The following is a 14,372-nucleotide window of genomic DNA, read 5'->3' as shown; positions in this document are numbered from 1 at the left end:
TCTGTGAAAGCTGGCTTAATAAAAAACTTTCCTACTTCCTTACCCAGGAGGCAGTGCTTCCAGATTTTGGGCTAATGCCGGAGACTGTTCTGTCAAGGTAGAAGCTGCTTCCGACGTCTCTCCCACTGCAGATGAACTGGCGGGACTTGCAGAGCCAGTGGTCGAAGGGCCGGTGGCCGAGGCTGCGGGAAGCGGTACGGCTGCGGGAAGCGGTACGGCTGCGGGAAGCGGTACCGCTGAGGGAAGCGTTACGGCTGGCGGAGCAGCAGGACTTAACACGTTACTCCAGTTGTCATTGTCACTTTCATTTGAAGCAGTCTCTCCATTTGCTGAAATTATATGAAAATAAACTCACATTGAATGATTCTTTAAGAAAACATACATTAACATTACCTTCAGCAGTCCAGTCTATAATAAACCTGCAAAAATGAATTAAACTGTTTAATCACTTTTGATAATTAAAGCTATGTTACTTGGAGCAATAAGTGTTACGTTCAGCATTGTTAAGATTTATTATTAATTACTCCTTCTTACCACCATTAGATATGCAACTGACAATAGCAAGAACAAAAAAAATCTCAATATGGTATTAAAAAGCTAGGTGCTCTACTATACTGTGATTCTGACAGTATATTGTTGCCATAATGAAAAAAATTAGACAAACTTCCCCATTGAATGAGCAATTTTTTCCCCAAATTCAATGCATAGGAATCCTTAGCAACCACTAGTTCATATAATCCATGGCAGAATCATCTGTGTGGGGACATAATTTCTGGATCCCTGTTATTTTAGGTACTACCTTTGGCGTGCTTCTATGTATTTTAATAAGATAAAAAGGAAATGTGAGAACCATTCAGAATCTTATCCCCAAAATGAACCCACAGTGAACGGTATTGAGAGACCATTAAGGAAAACTGCCCGAGTCAAAATGTACTTGGACAAGTAAATATCATTACTCAAAGTGCTCAATTCTAAACTGATTTTATGAGGCTGACTGTCATCAAATTATAAAACACTTATGTACAACAAGAATCACACAGCTCAGGTCACTTGTAATATCGTTAACGGTCTTTTTTTTTGAATAAAGTCCACTACCTTATTTCTGGACAGGGGCAGTTCCCCCAGCAGGACTCCTTTCCAAGAAGATGGGCTTGTCAGATGAAAGGATGTCACTTTCTGGCCTAAATCTAATATAGCATTTTTGCACTTACTGAAATGACACACAACAGTGTTTATGGATTCAAATACTGTTTCAAGAAAGCCCATTTTTTGGAAGGAAACAAAAGTTTGCATAAAGAACCCTTATCGGGTCGGGTGGCAATTATCAAATGTTTTGAGATGGTCAATGAAAAAAAATCAATGGACATAAAGTTGAATTCCACTGGTTTCTACTGCATCCATTTTAAAATTGATCTGCAATATGTTTGGTTAAAGCTTAATTATATTTTTTTAAACTTGAGGTAGTATATTGGTAAATTAAAGAAACACATGGTCAGTTCCCAATACCCCATCATGAAAAGTAACCTACTGTCTCGTGAGACTCAGCTCACACAGATTTTGGTCAACATGGGATAAGTTAAAGACAGTTACACATCACTTCCTGTACCAATAAAGAACTAAATTAGTTGTTGCTTTCCAATGGGCTTGCCATTACACCCCCCCACCCCCTGAAATGATATCCTAGTAAATATTAATGGGTGCGAAAGCCAAGAAAAGAACATTCAACAGAATGCATAAGTTTCCTTCTTCTGTATTATTCAAAGCACAAAACAACTTGCTGGAATTTTCTGTAGGGACCCATTCAAAATTACATTTCCTAACAGTCTTCAGAAATTCCACAATTATGTTAATATCTTTTGCAAAGTATAATGGATGGATATAGTTTTTTTTTTAAAGCAATAAATGAATTTAGTGGGTAAGGCACTAAAATTAACCAACAAGTACTGTAAATAGCTTAAAATGTGGCCATAGGAAAATGTACCCATTTATCTGTAAATAACCTATCAAACTTTCCAGAAAGATGTGAAGAATATAGGAAGATAACCTGAAATGTGTCTTCATTTAATAAAGAAAAATTATTTTTTTAAATAGAGGTTAAGAAAGTTATCAGCGTAGTCCACATAAGGTTAAAAACCCAATGAACTTCATCAATACTTGCCTACTCCACTAGGACTTGCTGAGTGTGAAGGTATCTTGGATGCATGTTTCTGTTTACTTTTAGCACTATCATGCATCCCATTCACTGTGCTCTCTCCGTTAACCACAGTCCCTTGCACAGCACCACCATTCTGTCTGTGTGTTCTGGGAAGAGAAACAGAAGACAATTACATTTCTTAAATGGTTTATCAGTCTTTATGTATTTCTAAGTTCTTTAACTTGTCGCTCCTGGAACTTTCCTCAGACTTGTACTGTTAAGTCCACAAACAAAAGAAGAAAAGTTGCAAGATAGAATATCTCTCTCCCTTCCGACATTTTCTTTCTTCTCAGTTTTGTACAGCGATCTCTCTTCCCCTGCTAAGCTGGAGCTCTCTGCCAATTGTCACTCTGAATTGACCTCGAGGAGCTGCGCAACAGTAGATTTTCCCTCCATCAGGTGAAGACTTGGGCAACATTCAATAGTCAGCAGATACTCTAAGCTTAAAACTCACATCCTACCACTTTGTGACACAACTTGTCACTGAAAATGTCTTGAGGTAGCATTTGTAGACTGTCTATACATGATCAAATGTAATGTACAACTGCTATTTATACTTTATATACACTGTGCAATGTAAAAATAACAAAAATGAAACTCTTGTAGGCGGCACTTTAACTAAAAACAGAAGAGATAAGGAGTTTAAAAATAGCTGCAGTTAGCATTATGTCCCCAGCTTTCCTTGATTCCAATGTTGACTGTCTCCAAAGTTTGAGGGAGGAGCCAAGTCACATTCAAGCAGCTCCATACTATGTGATCTGCTCAGCTTTGTGTGTGACTGGCAGTTACTTTCGAATGTAGCGGTCAGTTATTCAATTTCAAGAGGTTCCAGCAATTGTTTTCAGGGGGAATTTTATAAACTGAAACTGTTCAGAAAGTTGAGCTGAGTCAGTTGGAACCTTCAGAAAGATCGGTTAAACCTGCTTATCCCCATCTCTATAGCCTTCTCCAGCCCTACAACCCTCCGAGATAGCTGCGCTCCTCCAATTCTGGCCTCTTGGGCATCCCCGATTTGAATCGCTCCACCACTGGCGGTCATGCCTTCAGCTGCCAAGACCCCAAGTGTGGAATTCTCTCCCTAAACCTCTCCGTCTCTCTATCCTCCTTTAAGATGCCCCTTAAAACCTACCTCTTTGACCAAGTCTGCCCTAATATCTCCTTACATGGCTCCGTTTCGTTTGATAAAGCTCCTGTGAAGCACCTTGGGACGTTTTACTACGTCAAAAGTGCTATATAAATACAAGTTGTTGTTGTTAGCTCCTGCAATTGGAAAGACTGCAGGAAGGAATGAACACAGTATATACCAAATAACAGCTTCGCATTTAGATCGTGACCATTTATTGTTCTTCTTTCAAGGAGTTAATTTGCATATCCACTGCAAATATATATGTGTATATTAATGCTATTCATTTAATTGTTCATGTATTGTTCAATGAATTCACTTGATAGTTAAAGTCTGATGTTGTGATACTGCACCACTTTTCAAAGACATGAGAATGGCCCTGTGGAGCCACAAGATAGATTCAGCAGCTGAAGCAATTTACAGAAAGGTTTTCTGTAGGGCGAGTGAAGATACCCTCAAGACCGTAAGGAGCTATGATTCACCTATGTGAGTAATCTAAAATGCAGAAGCCAAAGTATCCAGAATGAGAAGGTCAGAAAAAATCTTAAAACTTAAGAGGTTTGGGCAGAAATGCTAGCAAACTGTTAAAAAGGTCTTCACACCAGCTTGGAATTTGTCTTTGTTTTTGGATTATCTATGAAAGAAATCTCATGTTCATACGAATTAATTTTGGCACAGGTTACATTCCTTTGAAGTACTGGGGACTTAAGTGGGATGATTAAAATAAAGCAACAATTTCCTTCCTTTTAAAGAATTTCATCATCAAATGCCAGACAGAGAATAATTTAAGATTCACAAACTGGGATATTAGGTAATTCTGGTAATAGTGGAAAACACTAACAATTTTCCATTCTACAGATTGTGACCTCAAAATAAAGATAGGTTCATGATCATGTATTGCAGGCACTTCTCATGTCATTAAATTTTCATGCTCAATTAAAGCAAAGTACACAACTGCAATTTAAAAAAATTATATAGAAATAACCGATTCCTTATTGGCTCTTCCTCACCAACAAAATGTAGGCACGATGGGCCTCCTTCTGTGATGTATCATTCTGTGATTTTATGAAAATCTTTTTGTTCTTTGATGTTAACCTGGCCTCCTATTTTTCTTCCTCTCATTAGATATTGTCACAGCTGTAGTGTATGTGCCTTTAAGAGCCCCAGGTGTGCTGTAATGCCGGTAATGGCCACTCGGGCTATATAAGCCTGTACATTGTGTATATCCGTTAGAACCCCCCCCCCCAGACTTTGCTTAGTAAACACCCATGAACCAACTCCTGTCTTCAGTGTCTCTATCAACACACGGACACTACAGTGGCGACGAAGTGGAAACGGACTTACCTGCAATTCGGCAGCACCTCAAGGACATCGATTCCTCGGGCGTCCAGAAGACTCAAGAAAGTGAAAGAAGCTGTGGTTTCACCAGCTGGCCAAGCTGGTGGCAGGTACTGCGCTAATCCTTCCTGGGCGTCAGGCTGGGGCTCCAGCGGCTGGCTCTACAGCTGAGACAGGCAGCGAAATCGGAGGCAAGCAATAACAGACGGGAAGGGAGCACTCGGGAGACGGCCGGCACTGCAAGCAGGTCGGCGTTCAGACCTAGAGAGAAAGTCCGGCGGGAACGAGTCTCCAACGGTAAATAAATAAAAAAGAACGGAAACCGCGGGAAACAGCGTTGTCATCGGCAGCAGCGGTGGGAAAGCGCCATATCTTTTCTGCAGAAAAGAAAGAAAAGCGCGGGAAGCGCCATATCTTTTCTAAGATGCCTAAGTCTGGCAATATTGATGCTTTTGATAGCGAAATAGAGGATTGGCCCACATATGTGGAAAGAGTAGAGGTATATTGCACTGCAAATGGAATAGAAGATGAAAAAAAAGCTTCAGTGCTGCTGAACCTAATGGGCGCAAAGGCATACGGGCTGTTACGAAATTTAATCACTCCAGCCAAACCAAAGGACAAGAATTTTAAAGAAATTGTTGATACCCTGCAGGAGCACTTAAACCCAACACCGCTGCTGATAGCGGAACGATTCAAATTCTTCAAGAGAAATCAACACAAGAATGAAAGCAACGCTGATTACCTCACCGAATTAAGAAAACTATCAAAGTACTGCCAATTCGGGGCAGGACTAGCGGATTATCTTCGAGTCAAATTCGTCTGCAGTCTCTTAAGTGAAGGAACACAAAAAAGGCTGCTTTCTGAAAAAGATTTAACACTGGACAAGGCTTTCAGTATGGCTGTATCATACGAAGCAGCAGCAAGAGGAGCTGCAGAGATACAACAAAAGACACAGGACTTCGGCACCCATGAAATGACACAGGATTTCGAAAGATGTTATCGCTGCGGCAGATCCACCCATAACCAGAGGGACTGCTGGTTCAAGGACAAAGCATGCAGGCAATGCGGAAAGATTGGACACATTGCACAGTTATGCCGATCTGGACAAAATAAATCCACAGACAGGAAAAAGAAAATCAATAAATAAAAGTACAGAAAGGTACAAATGATGACGGACAGTAGCTCCGAAGACCAGAAGAGCGATAGCGACTCCGAAAACAAGAGACTAAGCTGTCTCAAATTACATAATGTACTTGCCAAAGATGATTACCAAACCATTTGGGTTACCCTCACGATAGCAGGGTCCCCAGTTAAAATGGAGCTAGATACAGGGTCAGCTCTAACCGTAATAAATCGACGGGATTACGAGAGGCTATTTCCGCATATACCTTTAAAAGACACATCCATCATCTTAAAAACATATACGGGGCAGAAAGTATACCCCAAAGGAAAAATAAGGGTGCCTGTTGTATATAACGGCAAAGAAATACAAAAGTTGTATTTATACATTCTACAAGATGGTGGTCCACCGTTGTTGGGACGTGAATGGATCAGAAAGATACGTTTAGACTGGCACTCCATTCAGGCACTGACGGTGACCAGTAAGGAAAAAAACGATGATGGCATCATACCTGAACGATTAAAAGACATCTTGGCCAACGCCAAAGAAGTGTTTCAAGAGAAACTAGGAACCTTGAAAGGCATCACCGCCTCAATAAAAGTGGAAGATGCAGCAATTCCCAAGTTTTTTAAGGCAAGACCGGTGCCATACGCTATTCGTCCAGCAGTCGAGGCAGAGCTGGAGAATTTGGAAAAGGCAGGCGTATTATCCAAAATAGATTGGAGCGAGTGGGCAACACCCATCGTTCCAGTCATGAAGAAAGCATTGAATTGAATAATGATAAATCTGAAGAACAGAGAAAAATTCGCATCTGTGGAGACTTCAAGGTGACTGTAAACCCGGTCCTTCACACAGTACAGTATCCCCTTCCGAGGATAGAAGATATTTTCGCCTCACTAGCCGGAGGGAAACGTTTCACCAAAATTGACTTGGCACAGGCATATCTACAGATGGAGGTTGAAGAGGCCTCTAAAAAAATCTCACGATAAATACACACAAAGGTCTATACCAGTACAGGTAGACTACCTTTTATCCGAACTTCCGAAAACCGAAACCCTCTAAAAACCGAAGGTTTTTTCGTTCAGCGTAAGTCGTGCGCACGACATGACCAGAGTGGCGCACGACCCCGACCCCCGCTGACGACCCCCCGACCCCGACTCCCGCCGACCCCCACCGCCGACCCACCCCCGACAAATTTCCCAGTCTTATAAAATACCTTCCGAAATTTTCCGAAAACCGAAACACGGCTGGTCCCGAGGTTTTCAGATAAAGGATAGTCTACCTGTACAATCGACTGGTTTTCGGAGTAGCATCCGCTCCAGCTATCTGGCAAAGAGCTATGGAGCAAGTCCTCCAAGGGATTTCGGGTACTCAATGCTACCTAGACGACATCCTTGTAACAGGAGAAAACGACAACGAGCACCTTGCCAATTTGGAGCAGGTGCTCACTAGGCTGAGAGAACAGGGCCTACGAGCAAATCGCCCCAAGTGCGAATTTTTCCAAAATCAAATATCATATTGTGGCCACATAATTAATAAGGAAGGGTTGCATAAGTCACCTGAAAAAATTGAAGCGGTCATAAAAGCCCCAGCACCTGAAAATGTTTCACAATTAAGGTCGTTCCTGGGATTAATAAATTACTATCATAAATTTTTACCGAACTTATCAACTCTTCTACACCCTCTTAATGAACTTCTACAAACAGGAGTGATTTGGAAATGGAACGAAGACTGTAAACGTGCCTTCCATAAATGCAAAGACTTAATCACATCCGAAGAAGTTTTGGCTCATTACAACCCATCACTGCCAATCAGACTGGCGTGCGATGCATCCCCTTACGGCATAGGAGCAGTATTATCGCATAAATTCCCTGATGGCTCAGAACGGCCGATAGCTTTTGCGTCACGCTCATTAAACTCAGCTGAGCGTAACTATGCCCAAATCGACAGGGAAGCACTCAGCCTGGTATGGGGAGTGAAGAAATTCAACCATTACCTACACGGACAAAAATTTACCTTGTTGACTGACCATCAACCCCTCATCTCCATATTCAACCCTAAAAAGGGTATTCCCATTATGACAGCGCAAAGGCTACAGAGGTGGTCTCTTTTTCTAGGGGCACACCAATACAACATAGAATACAAAGGATCAAAACAGCATGGGAATGCTGACGGTTTATCACGCCTACCGTTGCCAATGGTAGAAGAGGCACCTACAGTAGACCCAGTGGAGATGTTCCACTCTACCATAGTGGAATGTCTACCAGTAACAAATTCTGCCATTGAAAGGGAGACGAGAAATGACCCGACTCGCTCACGGGTCTACGATTTAACAGTGAAGGGATGGCCAGCACATGGCGAACCACTGTTGCCAGCATTCTCGCAAAGAAGAGAACAGCTGTCAGTGTGCCGAGGAACCTTGATGTGTGGATACAGAGTGGTGATTCCACCCAAACTCCAGGATAAAGTGCTAAAGGAGCTTCACGAGGGGCATCTGGGTGGAGTGAAAATGAAGAACCTAGCCAGGGCGTTTGTATGGTGGCCAGGTATCGATGGAGACATCGAAGAAATGACCAAGAGCTGCCTAGGATGCCAGAAGGTCCAAAACGCTCCACCACAAGCCCCTCTACATCCATGGGAGTGGCCCTCATCTCCCTGGCAAAGGGTACACATCGACTTTGCTGGTCCATTTGTGGACTCAATGTTCTTAATCGCGGTTGATGCACACTCCAAGTGGCCGGAGGTAATAAAGATGTCCTCCACCACCACGGAAAAAACCACAGTATTAAGAACCATATTTGCCAGGAATGGGCTGCCGGAACAGATCTGTTCTGATAATGGACCGCAATTTGTGTCCGAAGAATTCAGGAAGTTCTTAAAAAACAATGGGGTTAAGCACTACACGTCCGCCCCATACCATCCCGCCACCAATGGATTGGCTGAAAGGTTTGTCCAGACCTTCAAGAAGGCCATAAAGGCCATGGGTAATGAAGACATAAAACTTCAGCACAAGGTGGATAACTTCTTATTCGCATACAGGAATGCAACACATATGGTTACCAACCAAACACCCGCCATGATGTTCTTCAATAGAAACCCAAGATGCCGGCTGGATTTGGTCAAGCCCAACATCAGAAGGGACGTGGAGAACCGGCAGTTTCAAGGCATGAATGAAAGGCCAACTAGAACCTTCCAGATAGGTCAACAAGTTTTGGCCCGGGACTACCGTACCGAGAAATGGCAGCCTGGAACTATCTGCACACGACTAGGACCACTGATGTATACCGTGGACATCGGAGAAAGCATAATAAGGCGCCATGCTGACCAAATCATAGAGTCATCCGAAAAGGGACAACCTACACCACAACTCTATACGCCTAACGATGAAGTAGAGATACCCATAATTACCTCCGATCCGGTGATACTGGAACCCGATGAACCCGACACTGGCATTCAAGCTGAATCAGCCTTGCCAAAAGAACCTACTACACCACCAGAAACTACTACACCCCCGAGGCGTTATCCGGACTGAGTCAGGAAGCCTCCTGAGAGACTGACTTATAATTAATTAACTACAGCAATGTGTATATTATTTTTCTTATAACATGTAATTAATAATTACTTAAAATATGATGTACTGGTTGGCTAAAAGGGGTGGAATTGTAGTGTATGTGCCTTTAAGAGCCCCAGGTGTGCTGTAATGCCGGTAATGGCCACTCGGGCTATATAAGCCTGTACATTGTGTATATCCGTTAGAACCCCCCCCAGACTTTGCTTAGTAAACACCTATGAACCAACTCCTGTCTTCAGTGTCTCTATCAACACACGGACACTACAACAGCAATGCCTGAAAAAGGTTGGTGGGTGATATTGTTTGATTCATTCACGGGATGTGAGCGTCACCGGCAAGGCCGGCATTTATTGCCCACCCCTGATTGACCCCGAGAAGGTGGCGGTGAGTTCAGGCCTCTGCCAGCGGATGGAGTATCAATAACAGCAGCGCATTCAGACTTTCCTCCCAAGACCCGCCCACAAGACATCATGAACTTACAGCTAAAGAAACTGTAGAGGAAACCCACGTTCTATCTTTTTGCGGTGCAATTATTTTAGTGAGTGGCCATATTGCACCATATATCCATCCTACATGTATGCTTCAACATATAATGTGGCTAATTCACTGGGAAAAAAAACCCTCCTAATTCATGCTTCCCTTGTTGTAGGGGCAGATACAGTTTGACTACATTTTTGCCCAATAAGAAAGGTTATTCTTAATGTTTTGCTCTTCCTATAACACCTCCCAACCCTCAACAGACCCAATTTTAACCCAGCTATTCCTTTTGGTAACACTACTAACTGCGCACCTTCCACAATTGTAAAATACACCACACATACACTTGCTTGTATAACTGAGGAGCCAAAAGTATAACTATTGCTGTAGAAGCACATCAGGACACCAAGGCCACTGAAGTTGTGTTTTCAACACAATACCAACATGATCTTCCTTTATAGAAAATACAATAACATTATTCAAAAATGCTTTGAATTGAAAGGTTTTGCTTTACTATCACAGTCTAAAGATAAGGGGTAAGCCATTTAGGACAGAGATGGAGGAGGAATTTCTTCACCTAGAGAGTGGTGAACCTGTGGAATTCTCTACCATACAAGGCAGTTGAGGTCAATTCATTAAATATATTCAAGAAGGAGTTAGATATATTTCTTAAGGCTAAAGGGATCAAGGGATATGGGGAGAAAGCAGGGACAGGGTACTGAATTTGGATGATCAGCCATGATCTCGTTGAATGGCAGAGCAGGCTCGAGGGGCCGAATGGCCTACTCCTGCTCCTATCTTCTATGTTTCTATGTGTTGCAGTGACTTTTATAGTAGCTGTATTACAAAAACTCACCCTATGCAAGGAAAAGCAAATTGGAAGTTGGTGAAAAGCCCCGCAAACAAAGCTTTCACTAGCATCCACCACACCAACAAGATGATACTTATATGGTCCAATCATATGTTTACTGGTAGAAGAAAATAAGGGAACCAAAGTGGTCAGTAGGCAGATTTACCACAAAACCACAGTAAAATCTAGGTCTCAGTATTACATTACTGAAATCAGAATGAAGTTAAAGCATCTTGCCTAAACTGGATATTGCATTTTAACTTTTGCTCCATTGTGCGTGCTATCTTAAATAGTCTGTTCAAAAGCCAAATCCGCACCTAGCAACTACTGAAAGCCAAGATGCCAGAACAATTAAGAAAAATTGGGCTGACAAATTCTTTACAAAATATTGTTAACAGATGTCAATTATGATGATGCAGAAGCTTTCAAAAAGGTACTAAGTTAGTTATTGTGGGAGAGTGCGATGATTAGTTCACCTGTGATTTTGTATTTGTGCTGAAATTAAACTGCATCTGTTTTTCATTGAAAGATTGTAATAAGTAGAAAAAACATGCCTGATTATTCAGAAAAAAAGTAGAACTTATATAAACTTTGGCATTCAGATAGCTACCTCCAAACGGAAGAGCAGAATTACGACCAATGAATTAGCCTGTTGTGATGCTCTTCTTCACTGCCTCATTGCCTATGGCACCACATTTTATCAAACAACTCTAATAACAGAAATTAAGATGAGGGTGCTTTAAGAATTTTAACGTGCGCTAAATTATGATTTGACGAGACAATAGAATGTTGAACCCAATCCGATGTTCAGTCTCATTTGTTAAAACCAAGTAGTGCTGCTGGCCTTCAAGCTGTGATGTTAGACTATTGACGAGACCACCATGTTTTCACTGACATTTGCAGTCAAGTTTCCCCTGAAGTCGGAGTATTCAGCTGGTGGAGAAAGAAATATATAAAAGGAATGGGGGCTTCTTACTCCACCACTCTAATATGCCTGGTGGATCAAATAGGCAGCAGCATGAACAGCACAGGTATCCATCAGCTGGGCCATTCCACCTCCAGACCACGCGGAGGGTGACTGGGTATTGGCAAAGGAGAAGAAAACTACAGACACTTAAAATTTTACCCCAGGATAATATTTTATATTTATCTTAGAGTCTCCTTTGTGATATCTGACTATTCCAGAACCTATTTAATCATGGCACAGAACTGTAACTGAGACCAAACTACAGACTGCAACAATTATATGAACGTGATGAAGGACACTTGAGAGAATATGTATTTCTTTATGGAAATAATATGTAATATTGGACATCATCCTAGAGTATTCATTCGTGCATTAGAGAATCCCATGACCCAATCGCTTTTCTTACCAAGTCTCCGACATAGCACTTGAAGTATTTACCATACAAGTTCATTCTGGGGAAATCTTAAATGCATTTTCAAATTCTGATTGGGAGGTATATCATTGTTCATATTGTTAGAATAAAATTTTGCTGGACAAGATTTTGCTGGAAAAGACACAAACAACAAATTCGCTGACTGGGACTAATTGAATCACTGCACAGTGAGACATGCCACACTTACGCATGGCTGGAACAAAGTTCATCTCGTGTCCTGGCTGGGACTAATTGAATCACTGAGGACTAACAAGGTTCACTGGTATCCTATCATCGAACTAATCACTTGTATCCTATTATCGAACTAATCACATTCGGCCGGGGAACAAGACAGAACGAAGACCTGAAGAGGCAGAATTGGCAACACAAGTGTGTAAACTCCTGACTGGAGGAAAATAACAATATGCGCTAATAAACGAATTGATTGGATGAATGTAAATGATCTAAAACCAACTTCTTGGAATTGTATATAAGCTCGGCACGTACTACAATTGGGGAGAAGGTGCTCTCGCAGACCGCGTGGTTGCAGACGCTTCTCCCAGAGCTCTGTCATTTAATAAAGTTGTCTCTCTTACTCAAAGTCTAGTTTCCGAGGAATCATTTTTCCTACAACAATGTTTATCTGAAATGCATCCCTTTGTATGCATTAAAAGCTCAACTATCCACTCCAATTGTCTAATTATCAATTTTAGAACAGTTTCATATAGTCTATACATATGATCACAGAACAGGCTCGAGGGGCTGAATGGCCTGCTCCTGTTCCCATATCAACAGATCTACAGTTGCTACACGAAAAGGCAAACTAAAAGTGTGTGTTAAATAATCCTGTTAAATGTGAAGGAAAGAAACACAGAGGGAGCGAAGATTGATTTATGAAAGCCTCCTTCCTGTACCGATGGCACCAAGAAGACATCTGCAAACTGAAGTCTGAATTTCCAGAAGAGTCAACTAAGGACATCCGTTGCGAATGTATAGTAGGCAAGTAAGCCAGAAGATTTCAGGTGAAATGGCAAATGACTTCAGAGTTAATGACACAACCGCTTCAAAGACAAGTCTGTTTACAGACAATCTGTCCAAGTTTTAAGACAAACAGAAACCAGCCGGAGGCTGTTAAATTCCGCACCATACAGTGCAAAAAGGGTCTCTGTTGGACATGTTTTTCTATTTTACAGATACATTTTCAGCTTGCCTTCATTTACAAGCCTTAGTCTTCAGTCTTTCCTTGCAACACTGGTCTTACTATACTAGTTCCAAGGAATGTGCACAAAGCAACTCCACATTCTCCTTCATGCTCAAACTTTTATTTTGTACTTTCACTGGATAATCATTAATGTTGAGCCAAAAGCTTTAATTATACTGTCTAATCTTTTTAATAGATGAATACAAGCTAGTACGTTCTCTTATATCAAGTTTTAAAGTCGCACAAACTTAAAAGGTTTACATAAAAGTTGTATTTATGATTATTTTACACACGATAATTCCATTGAAAGTCATAAACTCTGAACAATGCAAAAAGTATAAAACTGGAAACACAAATTCTTTAAAAAAAAATTCTAGAGTAAGATCATACATCTATCTGTTTATCCTATATATACACACACACACACACACACACACACACACACACACACACACACAAAAATACAGCTGTATCTCATTTTTAATATGATTTTAACCACCACTAATAAGGCCGACCATCATAATCACATTTCCAAAACTAGGCAATGAAAAGTGATTTTTTTTCTTCTTGCCAATTTTCTCCTCTTCCACCTCCTTTGAAAACATTGGCTCTTTGCTGGAATGCGGTTCCATGGTTGACGGGCATCCCTGCCACCCCCCAGTAACACAAGAACATAAGAAATAGAAGCAGGAGTGGGCCATACGGCCCCTCAAACTGGCTCCACCATTCAATAAGATCATGGCTGATCTTCTACCTCAACTCCACTTTCCCGCCCTATTCCCTTAGTGTCCGAAAATCTATCTCTCTCCATCTTGAATATACTCAACGACTGAGCATCCACAGCCCTCTGGGGTCGAAAATTCCAAAGATTCACACCCCTCTGAGTGAAGAAATTTCTCCTCATCTCTGTCCTAAATGGCCGGCCCCTTATCCTGAGACGATGGCCCCTAGTTCTAGAATGGAAGTTTTAAGACTTTTAACTCACCCAAGTGGCCATTATTCATGTACAAGCCTTGAAGAGAAGTGGTAGCGAGCTGTTCAACTGTGACGAATATCACAGTTGAGCCCAATCCTGACCTCATCTGACATCCAAAATTGAGCAATTCCAGCAGGGCTTGT

At 41.6% G+C, this 14,372-nt stretch overlaps 1 protein-coding gene across 3 annotated transcripts in view; it reads right to left on the bottom strand.

The window, feature by feature from the left end:
- Positions 1–14,372, bottom strand: part of wwp2 (WW domain containing E3 ubiquitin protein ligase 2) — a 172,961-nt gene that overhangs the window by 79,245 nt on the left and 79,344 nt on the right. For all 3 annotated transcript variants that reach the window (XM_085991726.1, XM_085991724.1, XM_085991725.1), the window contains exons 7-8: positions 2,159–2,301; positions 44–329 (exon numbers count right to left, since the gene is read on the bottom strand). In XM_085991726.1, coding sequence (XP_085847852.1) covers positions 44–329; positions 2,159–2,301 — 429 coding nt within the window. The remainder of the gene's footprint in view (positions 1–43; positions 330–2,158; positions 2,302–14,372) is intronic.

The sequence above is a fragment of the Somniosus microcephalus genome, chromosome 6, assembly GCF_052327205.1.
Source record: "Somniosus microcephalus isolate GS21.2 chromosome 6, FLI_Smic_1.0, whole genome shotgun sequence".
Taxonomy (NCBI): domain Eukaryota; kingdom Metazoa; phylum Chordata; class Chondrichthyes; order Squaliformes; family Somniosidae; genus Somniosus; species Somniosus microcephalus.
Note: the sequence above shows the minus strand (reverse complement) of the source record. Positions and strands in the feature narration are given on the sequence as shown.